This window comes from Salminus brasiliensis, unplaced genomic scaffold, assembly GCF_030463535.1.
Source record: "Salminus brasiliensis unplaced genomic scaffold, fSalBra1.hap2 scaffold_73, whole genome shotgun sequence".
Lineage (NCBI taxonomy): Eukaryota > Metazoa > Chordata > Actinopteri > Characiformes > Bryconidae > Salminus > Salminus brasiliensis.
This window is the reverse complement of record NW_027326705.1, coordinates 82501-102982: the sequence shown is the minus strand read 5'-3', so window position 1 is coordinate 102982 and position 20482 is coordinate 82501. Positions and strand designations below refer to the sequence as shown.

The following is a 20482-nucleotide window of genomic DNA, read 5'->3' as shown; positions in this document are numbered from 1 at the left end:
CATGGCAACAGAGCCTCTGTCTGCTGTTCTGCTGAACGTTGTGCGATCCGAGTTATCAGAACCACGGCGGCACCGCCATCGATTCAGGAAGCGCCTCAGCCACCGAGCAACTGTTCACCCTCTGATCGCCCATTCTGTCAGGTTCTAGATAACTCAGCTGCAACTGCATGGCAACACAGTGCTAGGCAAGGTTCAGATGACGGGGATCTAGATCGTGTAGATAAAGTGATGGTGAGCGCAGGGTGGTTCCACATAAACATGTTAGGAGATGTGGTGATAGTGAGTGTGTGGTGGTTCTAAACAAACCCAAAGAAACTTTTGTGTTCTAGATAAAGCGTTCTAAAATGTAAGTACAGTCTTAATAAACTAGAATGTGCTTTGGATCTAGATTTACAGATTCACGGTTTTCTACATAATGAGATTGTGAGTGCTTAGGGGTCCTAGATAAACCAGTGGAAACCCGTGTTAGACATGCGAGCTCTAGATAAAGTAATGGAAAATCCAGGTTGTGTTCTAGATCAAATAATGGTAAATGTAGGCTAGGACTTAGGATTCATGAGGAATAAAGGCTGTGTTCTAGATAGTAATAATAAATGCAGATTAATTCTACATGTAGTAGAAGTTTATCTAGAACCAGTCTGCATTCACGGTCAAGCTGGTTCTAGACAGTCTGACTATGAATGCAGAATTGTTCTAGATAAACTGGGAGTAAAATTAAGATTTACTCTAGATAATCAAATTGTAAATACAGGCTGTGGTCTAGATAAACTAATGTGATATAGATGTTCTAGATAAGCTCTAGAACGTACAATGTAAAAAGATCACTTTAGTGGAAAATGTGCAGATTGTATGTACCGGTCTTTTTGGCAGCCTGTGTGTGTGTGTTTCTACACACACACACACACACACACACACACACACACACACACACTCACAGCCTGTCTGCGGTTCTGCTGATCCGCTGTTCTACACCAAACTCTATAATTCATGTTTTTCCTCATTTGTATTTGGTGGAATGGCGAGCGGCCCAGCTGTTCCACACTCTGGCAGCTCTGTGTGTGTGTGAGAGTGTGTGAGAGAGTGTGTGTGTGTGTGTGTGTGTGTGTGTTCTGAAGTCCCTCTATGGGCAGAAACATATCGGAACATAAGCTCCATCTCTCTCCAAGCATTTCACAATAATCTTCTCAGATTAACAAACTAATCCTGTGGATTTGTTCCATTTGTCGGCGGCGGTTGTCTGCGCCGGCGTCAGCGGTCAGCGCGGCCAGTCGGTTCCGCAGCGCGGAGAACATGCTTCATCCTCCTGAGGATCTAAGAGTGCGCAGAAAGGACGTCTCGCTAATCCTGAAGCTAAATATAAAGCCAACCCGAGGAAGCCACGCCCCCAATCCGTCCCCTTCACCGCAACGTTCCGGAGGACAGCATTCCACTCTGGTACCTTCTCTGCTCTGAGCCTCAGGGGAACCCGGGGAACCTGACATGTCACTCTGTTTTCCTGGTTCTGTTCTAGATAAGCTCTAGATCTAGAACAGCGCTTTGTGTGGGAATGACTAAACTGGCTGTAAAAAACCTGTAACACACACACACACACACACACAGGTGACCCCACCTTCTCCTTGCTGTCCAGCATGGATGAGTCGGGCCGGGTGCGGATGGTGAACGGCGTGGCCAGTCGCAGCAGAATGTTCTGGAAAGAGCAAGGAATCCTGGGAGAGACCAGCTGGAAGCTGTCGCTGAAACTTAGTGTCCTGTGTGGCTTCCTAAGCCCCTCCCCCACCTGCCTCAGCCCCTCCCCCACCTGCAGCACCTCCATGCTGGGGCCGATGACCAGGTGGAACGGACACGCCCTGCAGAAGGTGCTGAGGCTGATCCGAAGGTCCGAAGGTGAGCGTGATAGCTGCCGTGAGGAAGAGGAGCACGACGAGGACGTCCGAATCTCTCTTATGATAAAGGACAGGCAGGCCGGGGGCGAGGACGTGGGCGGAGATGGAGACGAAGAGGGGGTGGAGTTTGCAGACAGCTCTCCGTCCTCGTTAGTCACATAGAGCCAAGTGGGATCGGTCTCCTCCACCTGGACCTCCGTTTGGTAAATCCGGTGAGCAGCCGCCCGGATCAGGCCCGGCATGGCCACGCCCACCGTGGGGTCGGGGTTGAAGCAGTGTAGAAGGAGAGTTCTTTTGCCTTCCTCCCCCTCCTCCTCCTCGTCCTCCTCTCCCCCACCACGGGCGTCTTTGCACAGGAACGAGGGCGACTCCGATGATGCCCGGCGGCCGTACGAGGTCCGAGCGTGCTCCAACAGGGCATCGAAGCCATTAAAGAAATCCTGCAGGTTCCCACCCAGAGAACGCAGAACCCTCTCGTTCTCCTCCAAACACAGGCCAAAAAACTCCTCCCCAAAACGCTCACGTAGAGTAGGGAACCCAACACCTGCAGGCACACAACATCAGAACAACGTCAGAACAATGTCAGAACACTCTGCACAAAAGAGTTCTATCAAATCAAATCGAGTAAAAAGTCAGTACAGTAAAGTGTGAGTAGAGAGTCAGTACAATGTCAGTACAATGTCAGGGTGTGAGTAGAGAGTCAGTACAACGTCAGTACAACATCAGGGTGTGAGTAGAGAGTCAGTACAACGTCAGTACAATGTCAGGGTATGAGTAGAGAGTCAGTACAATGTCAGGGTGTAAGTAGAGAGTCAGTACAATGTCAGGGTGTGAGTAGAGAGTCAGTACAACGTCAGTACAATGTCAGGGTATGAGTAGAGAGTCAGTACAACGTCAGGGTGTGAGTAGAGAGTCAGTACAATGTCAGGGTGTGAGTAGAGAGTCAGTACAATGTCAGGGTGTGAGTAGAGAGTCAGTACAACGTCAGTACAATGTCAGGGTGTGAGTAGAGAGTCAGTACAATGTCAGGGTGTGAGTAAAGTGTTAGTACAACATCAGGGTGTGAGTAGAGAGTCAGTACAATGTCAGAGTGTGAGTAAATAGTACAACGTCAGGGTGTGAGTAGAGAAGTCAGTACAACGTCAGTACAACGTCAGGGTGTGAGTAGAGAGTCAGTACAACGTCAGTACAATGTCAGAGTGTGAGTAAATAGTTAGTACAATGTCAGGGTGTGAGTAGAGAGTCAGTATAATGCCAGTACAATGTCAGGGTGTGAGTAGAGTCAGTACAATGTCAGTACAATGTCAGGGTGTGAGTAGAGAGTCAGTACAACGTCAGTACAATGTCAGGGTGCAAGTAGAGAGTCAGTACAACGTCAGGGTGTGAATAGAGAGTCAGTACAACGTCAGGGTGTGAGTAGAGAGTCAGTACAACGTCAGTACAATGTCAGGGTGTGAGTAGAGAGTCAGTACAATGTCAGGGTGTGAGTAGAGAGTCAGTACAACGTCAATACAATGTCAGGGTGTGAGTAGAGAGTCAGTACAACGTCAGGGTGTGAGTAGAGAGTCAGTACAACGTCAGTACAATGTCAGGGTGTGAGTAGAGAGTCAGTACAATGTCAGGGTGTGAGTAGAGAGTCAGTACAACGTCAGTACAACGTCAGGGTGTGAGTAGAGAGTCAGTACAATGTCAGGGTGTGAGTAGAGAGTCAGTACAATGTCAGTACAATGTCAGAGTGTGGGTAGAGAGTCAGTACAACGTCAGGGTGTGAGTAGAGAGTCAGTACAATGTCAGTACAATGTCAGAGTGTGGGTAGAGAGTCAGTACAACGTCAGGGTGTGAGTAGAGACAGACACACTTACACACACACACTCATACAGACACACTTATACACACACTCATACAGACACACTCATACAGACACACTCACACACACACTCATACACACACTCTCATACACACACACTCATACACACACACTCATACACACACACTTACACACACACTCATACACACACTCATACACACACACTCATACAGACACACTTACACACACACTCATACACACACTCTCATACACACACTCATACACACACTCATACAGACACACTTACACACACACTCATACACACACTCTCATACAGACACACTTACACACACACACACTCATACACACACACTCATACAGACACACTTACACACACACTCATACACACTCTCATACACACTCTCATACACACACTTATACACACACTCTCATACACACACACTCATACAGACACACTTACACACACACACTCATACAGACACATTTATACACACACACTCATACAGACACACTCATACAGACACACTTACACACACACTCATACACACACACTCATACACACACACTTACACACACACTCATACACACACACTCATACACACACACTCATACAGACACACTTACACACACACACTCATACAGACACACTTATACACACACACTCATACAGACACACTCATACAGACACACTTACACACACACTCATACACACACTCTCATACACACACACTCATACACACACACTTACACACACACTCATACACACACTCTCATACACACACACTCATACAGACACACTTACACACACACTCATACACACACTCTCATACACACACTCATACACACACTCATACAGACACACTTACACACACACACATACACACACTCTCATACAGACACACTTACACACACACACTCATACACACACACTCATACAGACACACTTACACACACACTCATACACACACTCTCATACACACTCTCATACACACACTCTCATACACACACTCATACACACACACTCATACAGACACACTTACACACACACTCATACACACACTCTCATACAGACACACTTACACACACACTCATACACACTCTCATACATACACTCATACACACACACTCATACATACACACTTATACACACACACTCATACAGACACACTTACACACACACACTCATACACACTCATACATACACACTCATACACACACACTCATACATACACACTCATACACACACTTATACACACTCTTATACACACACACACGTATACACACACACAGTCAGTGCTGGCTAAATGCCTCAGCTCTCTCTGATTTAAGCTAGAAACAGAGCAGCTTCAGACCGGCAGAGCCGCTCGGTTCACGAGCTGATCGTCATCATCAGAAAAGCTGTGCTGGTTTCTTAGCAACAGAGATGAAAGGAGGACGAGTTAACAGCGTTTCATACAGAACGCTAACAGACAGAACGCTAACAGACAGAACGCTAACACATTACCACACTAACACATTACCACACTAACACTAACACATTACCACACAACACTAACACATTACCACACTAACACTAACACATTACCACACTAACACATTACCACACTAACACTAACACATTACCACACTAACACTAACACATTACCACACTAACACATTACCACACTAACACATTACCACACTAACACTAACACATTACCACACAACACTAACACATTACCACACTAACACTAACACATTACCACACTAACACATTACCACACTAACACATTACCACACTAACACTAACACATTACCACACAACACTAACACATTACCACACTAACACTAACACATTACCACACTAACACATTACCACACTAACACATTACCACACTAACACTAACACATTACCACACAACACTAACACATTACCACACTAACACTAACACATTACCACACTAACACTAACACATTACCACACTAACACATTACCACACTAACACTAACACATTACCACACAACACTAACACATTACCACACAACACTAACACATTACCACACTAACACATTACCACACTAACACTAACACATTACCACACTAACACATTACCACACTAACACTAACACATTACCACACAACACTAACACATTACCACACTAACACTAACACATTACCACACTAACACATTACCACACTAACACTAACACATTACCACACAACACTAACACATTACCACACTAACACTAACACATTACCACACTAACACATTACCACACTAACACTAACACATTACCACACTAACACATTACCACACTAACACTAACACATTATCACACTAACACATTACCACACAACACTAACACATTACCACACTAACACTAACACATTACCACACTAACACATTACCACACTAACACTAACACATTACCACACAACACTAACACATTACCACACTAACACATTACCACACTAACACTAACACATTACCACACAACACTAACACATTACCACACTAACACATTACCACACTAACACTAACACATTACCACACAACACTAACACATTACCACACTAACACATTACCACACTAACACATTACCACACTAACACTAACACATTACCACACTAACACATTACCACACTAACACTAACACATTACCACACTAACACATTACCACACTAACACTAACACATTACCACACTAACACTAACACATTACCACACAACACTAACACATTACCACACTAACACATTACCACACAACACTAACACATTACCACACTAACACTAACACATTACCACACAACACTAACACATTACCACACTAACACATTACCACACTAACACTAACACATTACCACACTAACACTAACACATTACCACACTAACACATTACCACACTAACACTAACACATTACCACACTAACACATTACCACACTAACACTAACACATTACCACACAACACATTACCACACTAACACTAACACATTACCACACTAACACATTACCACACTAACACATTACCACACTAACACTAACACATTATCACACTAACACATTACCACACTAACACTAACACATTACCACACTAACACTGACACATTATCACACTAACACATTACCACACTAACACTAACACATTATCACACTAACACATTACCACACTAACACTAACACATTACCACACTAACACTGACACATTACCACACTAACACTAACACATTATCACACTAACACATTACCACACTAACACATTACCACACTAACACTAACACATTATCACACTAACACATTACCACACTAACACTAACACATTATCACACTAACACATTACCACACTAACACATTACCACACTAACACTAACACATTATCACACTAACACATTACCGCACTAACACTAACACATTATCACACTAACACATTACCACACTAACACATTACCACACTAACACTAACACATTATCACACTAACACATTACCACACTAACACTAACACATTACCACACTAACACATTATCACACTAACACATTACCGCACTAACACTAACACATTATCACACTAACACATTATCACACTAACACATTACCACACTAACACTAACACATTATCACACTAACACATTACCACACTAACACTAACACATTACCACACTAACACTAACACATTATCACACTAAAACATTACCACACTAACACTAACACATTACCACACTAACACATTACCACACTAACACATTACTACACTAACACTAACACATTACCACACTTTCACTAACACATTACCACACAACACTAACACATTACCACACTAACACATTACCACACTAACACTAACACATTACCACACTAACACATTACCACACTAACACTAACACATTACCACACTTTCACTAACATATTACCACACTAACACTAACACATTACCACACTAATACTAACACATTACCACACTAACACATTACCACACTAACACTAACACATTATCACACTAATACTAACACATTACCACACTAACACATTATCACACTAACACATTACCACACTAACACTAACACATTACCACACTAAGACTAACACATTATCACACTAATACTAACACATTACCACACTAACACATTACCACACTAACACTAACACATTATCACACTAATACTAACACATTACCACACTAACACATTATCACACTAACACATTACCACACTAACACTAACACATTACCACACTAACACATTACCACACTAACACTAACACATTATCACACTAACACATTACCACACTATCACTAACACATTATCACACTAACACATTACCACACAACACTAACACATTACCACACTAACACTAACACATTACCACACTAACACATTACCACACTAACACTAACACATTACCACACTAACACTGACACATTACCACACTAACACTAACACATTATCACACTAACACTAACACATTACCACACTAACACATTACCACACTTTCACTAACACATTTCCACACTTTCACTAACACATTACCACACTAACACATTTCCACACTTTCACTAACACATTACCACACTAACACATTACCACACTTTTACTAACACATTACCACACTAACACATTACCACACTTTCACTAACACATTACCACACTAACACTAACACATTACCACACTAACACATTACCACACTAACACTAACACATTACCACACTAACACATTACCACACTAACACTAACACATTACCACACTAACACATTACCACACTTTCACTAACACATTACCACACTAACACTAACACATTACCACACTAACACATTACCACACTAACACTAACACATTACCACACTAACACATTACCACACTTTCACTAACACATTACCACACTAACACTAACACATTACCACACTAACACATTACCACACTAACACTAACACATTATCACACTAACACTGACACATTATCACACTAACACATTATCACACTAACACTGACACATTATCACACTAACACATTATCACACTAACACTAACACATTACCACACTAACAATAATACATTACCACACTAACACATTATCACACTAACACATTATCACACTAACACATTACCACACTAACACATTATCACACTAACACTAACACATTACCACACTAACACATTACCACACTAACACTAACACATTACCACACTAACACTAACACATTATCACACTAACACATTACCACACTAACACTAACACATTATCACACTAACACATTATCACACTAACACATTACCACACTAACACATTACCACACTAACACTAACACATTACCACACTAACACATTACCACACTAACACTAACACATTACCACACTAACACTAATACATTATCACACTAACACTAACACATTATCACACTAACACATTACCACACTAACACTAACACATTACCACACTAACACATTACCACACTAACACTAACACATTACCACACTAACACTAACACATTACCACACTAACACATTATCACACAAACACTAACACATTACCACAGTAACACTAATACATTATCACACTAACACTAACACATTACCACACTAACACATTATCACACAAACACTAACACATTACCACACTAACAATAATACATTACCACACTAACACATTACCACACTAACACATTATCACACTAACACTAACACATTACCACACTAACAATAATACATTACCACACTAACACATTATCACACTAACACATTATCACACTAACACATTACCACACTAACACATTATCACACTAACACTAACACATTACCACACTAACACATTACCACACTAACACTAACACATTACCACACTAACACTAACACATTATCACACTAACACTAACACATTATCACACTAACACATTATCACACTAACACATTACCACACTAACACATTACCACACTAACACTAACACATTACCACACTAACACATTATCACACAAACACTGACACATTACCACACTAACACTAATACATTACCACACTAACACATTACCACACTAACACTAACACATTACCACACTAACACTAATACATTACCACACTAACACTAACACATTACCACACTAACACATTATCACACAAACACTAACACATTACCACACTAACACTAACACATTACCACACTAACACTAATACATTATCACACTAACACTAACACATTACCACACTAACACTAACACATTACCACACAACACTAACACATTACCACAGAACACACAATGCAGAATGCTAACAATAGCGCAGAATGCTACCCAGAGAACCTCTGATGATTTCATTAATGTTGGAGAGCCGCTAACGTACAAGGTTTTAACATCAATGCGGTGGTGAGTGTTCTCCCTGGGTTCTCACTGGGTAACGGAATACTGCAGAACCCTGAACGATGTTCTACAAACAGCTAAAGAGAACATCACAGAACCACAGACCACTAACAGAACACCACAGAGGGTTAGCCGAACTGGAGGAAAGACTCCTCATGTGTAAGTACACAATGTGTGTGTGTGTGTGTGTGTGTACATACCCACTATTGGCGCTGTGTACTGGAGAATTCCTGAGATGTCAGTTTGGTCGTCGGATTGTGAATTCACAAACGGACACTTATCAAACACACACTTCTCCCCAGCGCTGTCCGCACTACTGCGCACACACACACACACACACACAAACACACACAAAAAGAGATTTTAGAGATTTTAGGTAAAAAGAATTAATTGAATTGTGTGTGTGTGTGTGTGAAAGAGAGAGAGAGTGTGTGTGTGAGAGAGATAGAGAGAGTGTGTGTTAGTGTGTGTGTGTGTTACCTGATGTTTCTCTGTCTGTAGAACTCCACAGTTCTCTGCAGGGCCTGCTGAATCGTCTGCGTCTGAAAACCACAGAAACACTAAACTGAAGAACAGAGTTCATCACTGCCTGGAGAACCGGTGTGATTATGTGGGTTTGGTCAGTTTAGGACAGAAGGTTGTTGGTTTGGGTCAGTTTAGGACAGAAGGTTGTTGGTTTGGGTCGGCTTAGGACAGAAGGTTGTTGGTTTGGGTCGGTTTAGGACAGAAGGTTGTTGGTTTGGGTCAGTTTAGGACAGAAGGTTGTTGGTTTGGGTCGGTTTAGGACAGAAGGTTGTTGGTTTGGGTCGGCTTAGGACAGAAGGTTGTTGGTTTGGGTCAGTTTAGGACAGAAGGTTGTTGGTTTGGGTCGGTTTAGGACAGAAGGTTGTTGGTTTGGGTCGGTTTAGGACAGAAGGTTGTTGGTTTGGGTCAGTTTAGGACAGAAGGTTGTTGGTTTGGGTCAGTTTAGGACAGAAGGTTGTTGGTTTGCGTCGGTTTAGATTTACATTTACAGCATTTAGCTGACGCTCTTATCCAGAGCGACATACAAGGTGACTTGTATTACACAGGTGGGCCAATGTTGTGTTAGGACTCTTATTGGTGTAGCGCAGCATACGGTCACCCAGACCGGGAATCGAACCCTGGTCTCCCACATGGTGTAATAGCTCACTGGCAGCTAGGGGTTTTATCTGTTGCGCCACACCAACCACTGGTTTAGGACAGAAGGTTGTTGGTTTGGGTCGGTTTAGGACAGAAGGTTGTAGGGTTTGGGTCAGTTTAGGTCAGAATGTTGTTGGGTTTGGGTCGGTTTAGGACAGAAGGTTGTTGGTTTGTGTCAGTTTAGGTCAGAATATTGTTGGTTTGGGTCAGTTTAGGACAGAAGGTTGTTGGGTTTGCGTCGGTTTAGGACAGAAGGTTGGTTTGGGTCGGTTTAGGACAGAAGGTTGTTGGTTTGGGTCAGTTTAGGTCAGAAGGCTGTTGGTTTGGATTAGTTTAGGACAGAAGGTTCTTGGTTTGGATTAGTTTAGGACAGAAGGCTGTTGGTTTGGGTCGGTTTAGGACAGAAGGTTGTTGGTTTGGGTCGGTTTAGGACAGAAGGTTGTTGGTTTGGGTCGGTTTAGGTCAGAAGGTTGTTGGTTTGGGTCGGTTTAGGACAGAAGGTTGTTGGTTTGGGTCGGTTTAGGTCAGAAGGTTGTTGGTTTGGGTCGGTTTAGGTCAGAATGTTGTTGGTTTGGGTCGGTTTAGGACAGAAGGTTGTTGGTTTGGGTCAGTTTAGGACAGAATGTTGGTTTGGGGCGGTTTAGGACAGAATGTTGTTGGTTTGGGTCGGTTTAGGACAGAATGTTGTTGGGTTTGGGTCGGTTTAGGACAGAATGTTGTTGGGTTTGGGTCAGTTTAGGACAGAATGTTGTTGGTTTGGGTCAGTTTAGGACAGAATGTTGTTGGTTTGGGTCGGTTTAGGACAGAATGTTGTTGGTTTGGGTCGGTTTAGGACAGAATGTTGTTGGGTTTGGGTCGGTTTAGGACAGAAGGTTGTTGGTTTGGGTCAGTTTAGGACGGAAGGTTGTTGGTTTGGGTCGGTTTAGGACAGAATATTGTTGGTTTGGGTCAGTTTAGGTCAGAAGGTTGTTGGGTTTGGTTTAAGCGGATGGTTTAAGATGAATGATAAGAACACTAAGCTTTGTCCAATCTGCTGTCTTGATCATGCCGCCATGGCAACAATACACCAATCATGTTCTTCTCATTTCAGCAGTGCTCTAAAAATCCAATCACAACAAATCCAGCTTTATTGTCCTACAGCTGCTACACACACACACACACACACACACACATACAGGCTCTGTCACACAGGGACGTGTTGTGTAATTCCTCATATCCAGTGTCTGGATACTTTTGGACATAGTGTGTATATATTTAGTGTATAGGTACATGTGTATGCTGGGGATGTGTGTGTGTGTTTGTGTATGTCTACAGGTAGTGTGTGTAGTGTGTACTTGTCCTCGCAAATCCCTGAATACACACAGACACACACACCCACGGTTCCCATGAGAATGGCCTTGGCTGCTGCTTACACATAGTTCACTCACAGTCATCTGTGTGCCTCTACCTGTCACACACACACACACACACACACACACACAGCTGTTTGATGCTGCCTTTGTGAGGAGGGTTGAGTGTGTGTGAGCCTGTGGTGTATTCTCTGAAGGGAGAGACATCAATTCTGTTTAAATCGCATTAACACACACACAGCGGCATCCAATTACTCCCCTGAGCCTGTGTGTGTGTGTATGTGTGTGTGTGTGTGTGTGTGTGAACCGCAGTAAAACAGATCCACTGACACTCAATCAATACTAATATCTGTGTAAAACACAGCTGCGGAATAGACTGTGTGTGTGTGTGTGTGTGTGTGTGTGAGTGTGAGTGTGTGTGTGTGTGTGTGTGTGTGTGTGTGAGTGTGTGTGTGTGTGTGTGTGAGTGTGTGTGTGTGTGTGAGTGTGTGAGTGTGTGAGTGTGTGTGTGTGTGTGTGTGAGTGTGTGTGTGAGTGTGTGTGTGCGTTAAAGGAGAACTCCACCACATTTTCTGAATTCTCTGCATATTTAACCAGTTCAGATCTGAACAGACCCAGTCAGAGGGGGGGTTTGGTGGGTTTGGGGGGTTTGAGGAGGGGTGTGGTGAGAAACGCTCGGTTCTAGATAACCTCCCCAGTCAGAGCTGTTGTACAGTGGAGGTTCTAGATAAGCTCCCCCAGTCAGAGCTGTGGTTCTACAGTGGAGGTTCTAGATAAGCTGCCCAGTCAGAGCTGTGGTTCTACAGTGGAGGTTCTAGATAAGCTGCCCCAGTCAGAGCTGTGGAGGTTCTAGATAACCTCCTCCAGTCATAACTGTGGTTCTACAGTGAAGGTTCTAGATAAGCTCCCCCAGTCAGAGCTGTGGTTCTACAGTGAAGGTTCTAGAACCTGCTTTTAGAACCAGATCATTAAAATGGTGGAGGGATACATGCTGCAGGGTGTAGTGCGGCTACAGAAAGTAGTCCCTAAAGAGAACTGCATTAGTTCAGATTCTCTATTCACTATTTTACCTTCATCATCATCATCATCATCATCATCATTCCATATAAAACTCAGAAGACTCGTGTAGCTGCACTGGTGGGTTTGGCTAGGAGATCAATTATGGGCTGTATCTGTGTAATTGTAGTCATGGCAACCGACGCCTGCTTCCATCATCATTCACTACCACTGTGTACAGTGAGCCGTTTCACACTAAACCCGCTCTGAATGACTCTGAATGACTCAACCCCTGAATCATGATTCTTTTGGAACTGGTTGTGAATGTTGGACTCGCTTGTACTAAATCAGTGAGTCAACTGTTCAGTTCAGTGATTCATATGACAGTCGAGACGGGAGGTTTGAATCGGTTCTAATGAATCAGGCCCTAAAGTTTCCTGAAAGGATCTTGGTGATATGATCATCGTAACTGGTAGAGAGAGTGTTCTGTGTGATGCTCCCTCGCCCCTTTAGGAATCATTCTTATGCTGAGATGCTTTTGGGAATTGCAGCCCTGATTCTTTTAAACTGTTCAATGAATCAAATGTCAGGCTTCATGATTCACTGACTCAAATGAAGACAGGTTTGTGCAAAACAAATGGGTGGTCTTCCCCTTTAACAGAGTGTAGGAGCTGTTGCCCATGTTTCTTTGCGCACACACACACGTAGGCTTGCACATATGCACGTACACACTTTCTCAAAAACCAGAACACACATGAAACACTGGGTGCATGCGAAGGTCACGCTCTGATTTAAAGCAAAAGCATTCTCTCTCTCTCACACACACCCCTACACCCCTACCCCCCCTCAACACACACACACACACATGGTGCAGATCACAGGCAGTGTGTTTTCGGGGATAAGCAGAGATAAGCTCACAGACAGACAGAGGGACACAGACAGAGGCGCTGACTCATAAAAATTATATAAAACTGTGTGTGTGTGTGTGTGTGTGTGTGTGTGGCCGGCGGGCCAGGCTGCAGTGTGTTTCATGGTTGGTTAGAGAGCATCCAGTGAGATGGTAGAGGTCAGAGGAGAGAGAGGTTCACACACACACACACACACACACTGCAGTGTACGCAGGTAGTGTATAAACCAGCCCATAATATTCCAGAACACAGACCCCTCCCCTGTGCTCAGAACACACACTTCTGCCTGCAGCAGAGACATACACTACATGTCCAAAAGTTTGTGGACACCCCTTCTACTGAATGCATTCAGCTGCTTTAAGCTGCACCCATTGCTGACACAGATGTGCAAATGCACACACAGCTTATCTAGTCCCTGTAGAGAAGAAGTACTGCCAATAGAATAGGACTCTCTGGAGCAGATCAGCATCATGACCCTATTGGCTCCATGCTGCCTAATAATGCCAGGCGTGGACTAGAGGGGTATAAAGCCCCCCAGCATTGAGGAGCTGTGGGTGATGTTGGGGATGATGAGGTGGGGTAGTGATCATCATCATCATCCAACATCCTGACCTCACTAACGCTCTTGTTTTTGTTGAATGCAATCAATCAAATCCTCACAGCAATGTTCCTCCAGAATCTAGTAGAAAGTCTTCTTCTCTGGTCAGTACAGACAGTCACTCCAACAGAAGCAGGAGAGACCTGATTTCAGAGGAAGCCGAGCAGGAGCAGAGAGTGTACACACACACACACTCACACACTCACACACTTACACACACTCACTCACACACACACTCACACTTACACACACTCACACACACACACTTACACTTACACACACTCACACACACACACTCACACACTTACACACACACACACTCACACACACTCACACACTTACACACACTCACAAACTCACACTCACACACTTACACTTACACACACTCACACACACACACTCACACACTTACACACACACACTCACACACACTCACACACTTACACACACTCACTCACACTCACACTCACACACACTTACACACACTCACACACACACTTACACACACACACACACTCACACACACTTACACACACTCACACTTACACACACTCACACGCTTACACACACTCACTCACACTTACACACACTCACACACTCACACTCACACACTTACACTTACACACACTCACACACACACTCACACACTTACACACACACACACTCACACACACTCACACACTTACACACACTCACAAACTCACACTCACACACTTACACTTACACACACTCACACACACACTCACACACTTACTCACACACACTCACACACTTACACACACTCACTCACACTCACACTCACACACACTTACACACACTCACACACACACTCACACACACTTACACACACTCTCACACACACTCACACACACACACTCACTCACACTCAGACAATCACACTTACACACACTCACACTTACACACACTCACACTCACTCACTCACACTCACTCACACACACTCACACTTACACACACACACACACTCACACACACTCACACACACTTACACACACTCACACTTACACACACTCACACGCTTACATACACTCACTCACACTCACACACACTCACACTTACACACACTCACACACACTCACTTACACACACACACACACACACACTTACACACACTCACACACACACACTTACACACACTCACACACACACTTACACGCACTTACACACACTCACACACTTACACACACTCACACACACACTTACACACACTCACACACACACTTACACACACTCACACACTTACACACTCACACACACACTTACACACACACTCACTCTCACACACACACTACTCTACACCCCTCACACTCCTCTACACCCCTCACACTTCTCTACACCCCTCACACTCCTCTACACCCCTTTACACACCTCTACACCCTCACACTCCTCTACACCCCTTTACACACCTCTACACCCCTCATACTCCTCTACACCCCTCGCATTCCTCTACACCCCTCATACTCCCTTGCACTCCTCTACACCCCTCTACAACCCTCACAAGCTTCTACACCCCTCATACTCCTCTACACCTCTCACACTCCTCTACCCCCTTTACACACCTCTACACCCCTCTAACTTCTCTACACCCCTCACACTCTACGCCCCTTTACACACCTCTACACCCCTCTAACTCCTCTACACCCCTCACACTCTACGCCGCTTTACAGACCTCTACACCCTTCTAACTCCTATACACCCCTCATACTCCCTTACACTACTCTACACTCCTCTACACCCCTCACATTCTATGCCGCTTTACACACCTCTACACCCCTCATATCCCTTACACTACTCTACACCCCTCACACTCCTCTACACCCCTCACACTTCTCTACGCCCCTCACACTACTCTACACCCCTCACACTCCTCTACACCCCTCACACTACTCTACACCCCTCACACTCCTCTACACCCCTCACACTTCTCTACACCCCTCATACTCCTCTACACCCTCACACTCCTCTACACCCCTTTACACACCTCTACACCCCTCACACTCCTCTACACCCCTTTACACACCTCTACACCCCTCACACTCCTCTACACCCCTCGCATTCCTTTACACTCCTCATACTCCCTTGCACTCCTCTACACCCCTCTACAACCCTCACACCCTTCTACACCCCTCATACTCCTCTACACCTCTCACACTCCTCTACACCCCTCATACTCCCTTACATTCCTCTACACCCCTCATACTCCTCTACACTCCTCATACTCCTCTACACCCCTCATACTCCTCTACACTCCTCATTCTCCCTTACACTCTACACCCCTCATACTCCCTTACACTCATCTACACCCCTCATACTCCTCTACACTCCTCATACTCCCTTACACTCATCTACACCCCTCACACTCATCTACACCCCTCATACTCCTCTACACTCCTCATACTCCCTTACACTCATCTACACCCCTCATACTCCTCTACACTCCTCATACTCCTCTACACTCCTCATACTCCCTTACACTCCTCTACACCCCTCATACTCCCTTACACTCCTCTACACTCCTCATACTCCCTTACACTCCTCTACACCCCTCATACTCCTCTACACTCCTCATACTCTACTACAGTCCTCATACTCCCTTACACTCCTCTACACCCCTCATACTCCCTTACACTCCTCTACACCCCATACTCCTCTACACTCCTCATACTCCCTTACACTCCTCTACGCTCCTCATACTCCCTTACACTCCTCTACACCCCTCTTACTCCTCTACACCCCTCATACTCCCTTACACTCCTCTACACCCCTCATACTCCTCTACACCCCTCATACTCCCTTACACTCCTCATACTCCCTTACACTCCTCTACACCCCTCATACTCCCTTACACTCCTCTACACCCCTCATACTCCCTTACATTCCTCTACACTCCTCATACTCCTCTACACTCCTCATACTCCCTTACACTCCTCTACACCCCTCATACTCCCTTACACTCCTCTACACCCCTCATACTCCTCTACACTCCTCATACTCCTCTACACTCATCTACACCCCTCATACTCCTCTACACTCCTCATACTCCTCTACACCCCTCATACTCCTCTACACTCCTCATACTCCTCTACACTCCTCATACTCCCTTACACTCATCTACACCCCTCATACTCCTCTACACACCTCATACTCCTCTACACCCCTCATACTCCCTTACATTCCTCATTCTCCCTTACACTCCTCTATACCCCTCATACTCCCTTACACTCCTCTACACTCCTCATTCTCCCTTACACTCCTCTATACCCCTCATACTCCCTTACACTCCTCTACACCCCTCATACTCCCTTACACTCCTCTACACCCCTGATACTCCCTTACACTCCTCTACACTCCTCATTCTCCCTTACACTCCTCTACACCCCTCATACTCCCTTACACTCATCTACACCCCTCATACTCCCTTACACTCCTCTACACTCCTCATTCTCCCTTACACTCCTCTACACCCCTCATACTCCTCTACACTCCTCATACTCCCTTACACTCCTCTACACTCCTCTACACTCCTCATACTCCCTTACACTCCTCATTCTCCCTTACACTCCTCTATACCCCTCATACTCCCTTACACTCCTCTACACTCCTCATACTCCCTTACACTCCTCTACACTCCTCATTCTCCCTTACACTCCTCTACACCCCTCATACTCCTCTACACTCCTCATACTCCCTTACACTCCTCTACACTCCTCTACACTCCTCATACTCCCTTACACTCCTCATTCTCCCTTACACTCCTCTATACCCCTCATACTCCCTTACACTCCTCTACACTCCTCATACTCCCTTACACTCCTCTACACTCCTCTACACTCCTCATACTCCCTTACACTCCTCATTCTCCCTTACACTCCTCTATACCCCTCATACTCCCTTACACTCCTCTACACTCCTCATTCTCCCTTACACTCCTCTACACCCCTCATACTCCCTTACACTCCTCTACACCCCTCATACTCCTTTACACTCCTCTACACTCCTCATACTCCCTTACACTCCTCTACACCCCTCATACTCCCTTACACTCCTCTACACCCCTCATACTCCTCTACACTCCTCATACTCCCTTACACTCCTCTACACCCCTCATACTCCCTTACACTCATCTACACCCCTCATACTCCTCTACACTCCTCATACTCCCTTACACTCCTCTACACCCCTCATACTCCTCTACACCCCTCATACTCCTCTACACTCCTCATACTCCTCTACACCCCTCATACTCCTCTACACTCCTCATACTCCTCTACACTCCTCATACTCCCTTACACTCCTCTACACCCCTCATACTCCTCTACACTCCTCATACTCCCTTACACTCATCTACACCCCTCATACTCCTCTACACTCCTCATACTCCTCTACACTCCTCATACTCCCTTACACTCCTCTACACCCCTCATACTCCCTTACACTCCTCTACACTCCTCATACTCCTCTACACCCCTCATACTCCTCTACACTCCTCATACTCCCTTACACTCCTCTACACTCCTCATACTCCTCTACACTCCTCATACTCCCTTACACTCATCTACACCCCTCATACTCCCTTACACTCCTCATTCTCCCTTACACTCCTCTATACCCCTCATACTCCCTTACACTCCTCTACACTCCTCATACTCCCTTACACTCCTCTATACCCCTCATACTCCCTTACACTCCTCTACACTCCTCATTCTCCCTTACACTCCTCTATACCCCTCATACTCCCTTACACTCCTCTACACTCCTCATACTCCCTTACACTCCTCTATACCCCTCATACTCCCTTACACTCCTCTACACTCCTCATTCTCCCTTACACTCCTCTATACCCCTCATACTCCCTTACACTCCTCTATACCCTGATACTCCCTTACACTCCTCTATACCCCTCATACTCCCTTACATTCCTCTACACTCCTCATTCTCCCTTACACTCCTCTATACCCCTGATACTCCCTTACACTCCTCTATACCCCTCATACTCCCTTACACTCCTCTACACCCCTGATACTCTCTTACACTCCTCTACACCCCTGATACTCCCTTACACCCCTCATACTCCCTTACACTCCTCTACACCCCTCATACTCCCTTACACTCCTCTACACCCCTCATACTCCCTTACACTCCTCTACACCCCTGATACTCTCTTACACTCCTCTACACCCCTCATACTCCCTTACACTCCTCTACACCCCTCATACTCCCTTACACTCCTCTACACCCCTGATACTCTCTTACACTCCTCTACACCCCTCATACTCCCTTACACTCCTCTACACCCCTGATACTCCCTTACACTCCTCTACAACCCCTCATACTCCCTTACACTCCTCTACACCCCTGATACTCCCTTACACCCCTCATACTCCCTTACACTCCTCTACACTCCTCATACTCCCTTACA

General features: G+C 44.8%; 1 protein-coding gene across 1 annotated transcript in view; it reads right to left on the bottom strand.

The window, feature by feature from the left end:
• Nucleotides 1-1609: 1609 nt before the first annotated feature.
• Nucleotides 1610-20482, bottom strand: part of LOC140548932 (guanylate cyclase soluble subunit alpha-2-like) — a gene marked incomplete at its 3' end in the record, with an annotated part of 19913 nt that continues 1040 nt past the window's right edge. The window contains exons 2-4 of the mRNA XM_072672114.1: nucleotides 10513-10574; nucleotides 10233-10348; nucleotides 1610-2427 (exon numbers count right to left, since the gene is read on the bottom strand). Coding sequence (XP_072528215.1) covers nucleotides 1610-2427; nucleotides 10233-10348; nucleotides 10513-10574 — 996 coding nt within the window. The remainder of the gene's footprint in view (nucleotides 2428-10232; nucleotides 10349-10512; nucleotides 10575-20482) is intronic.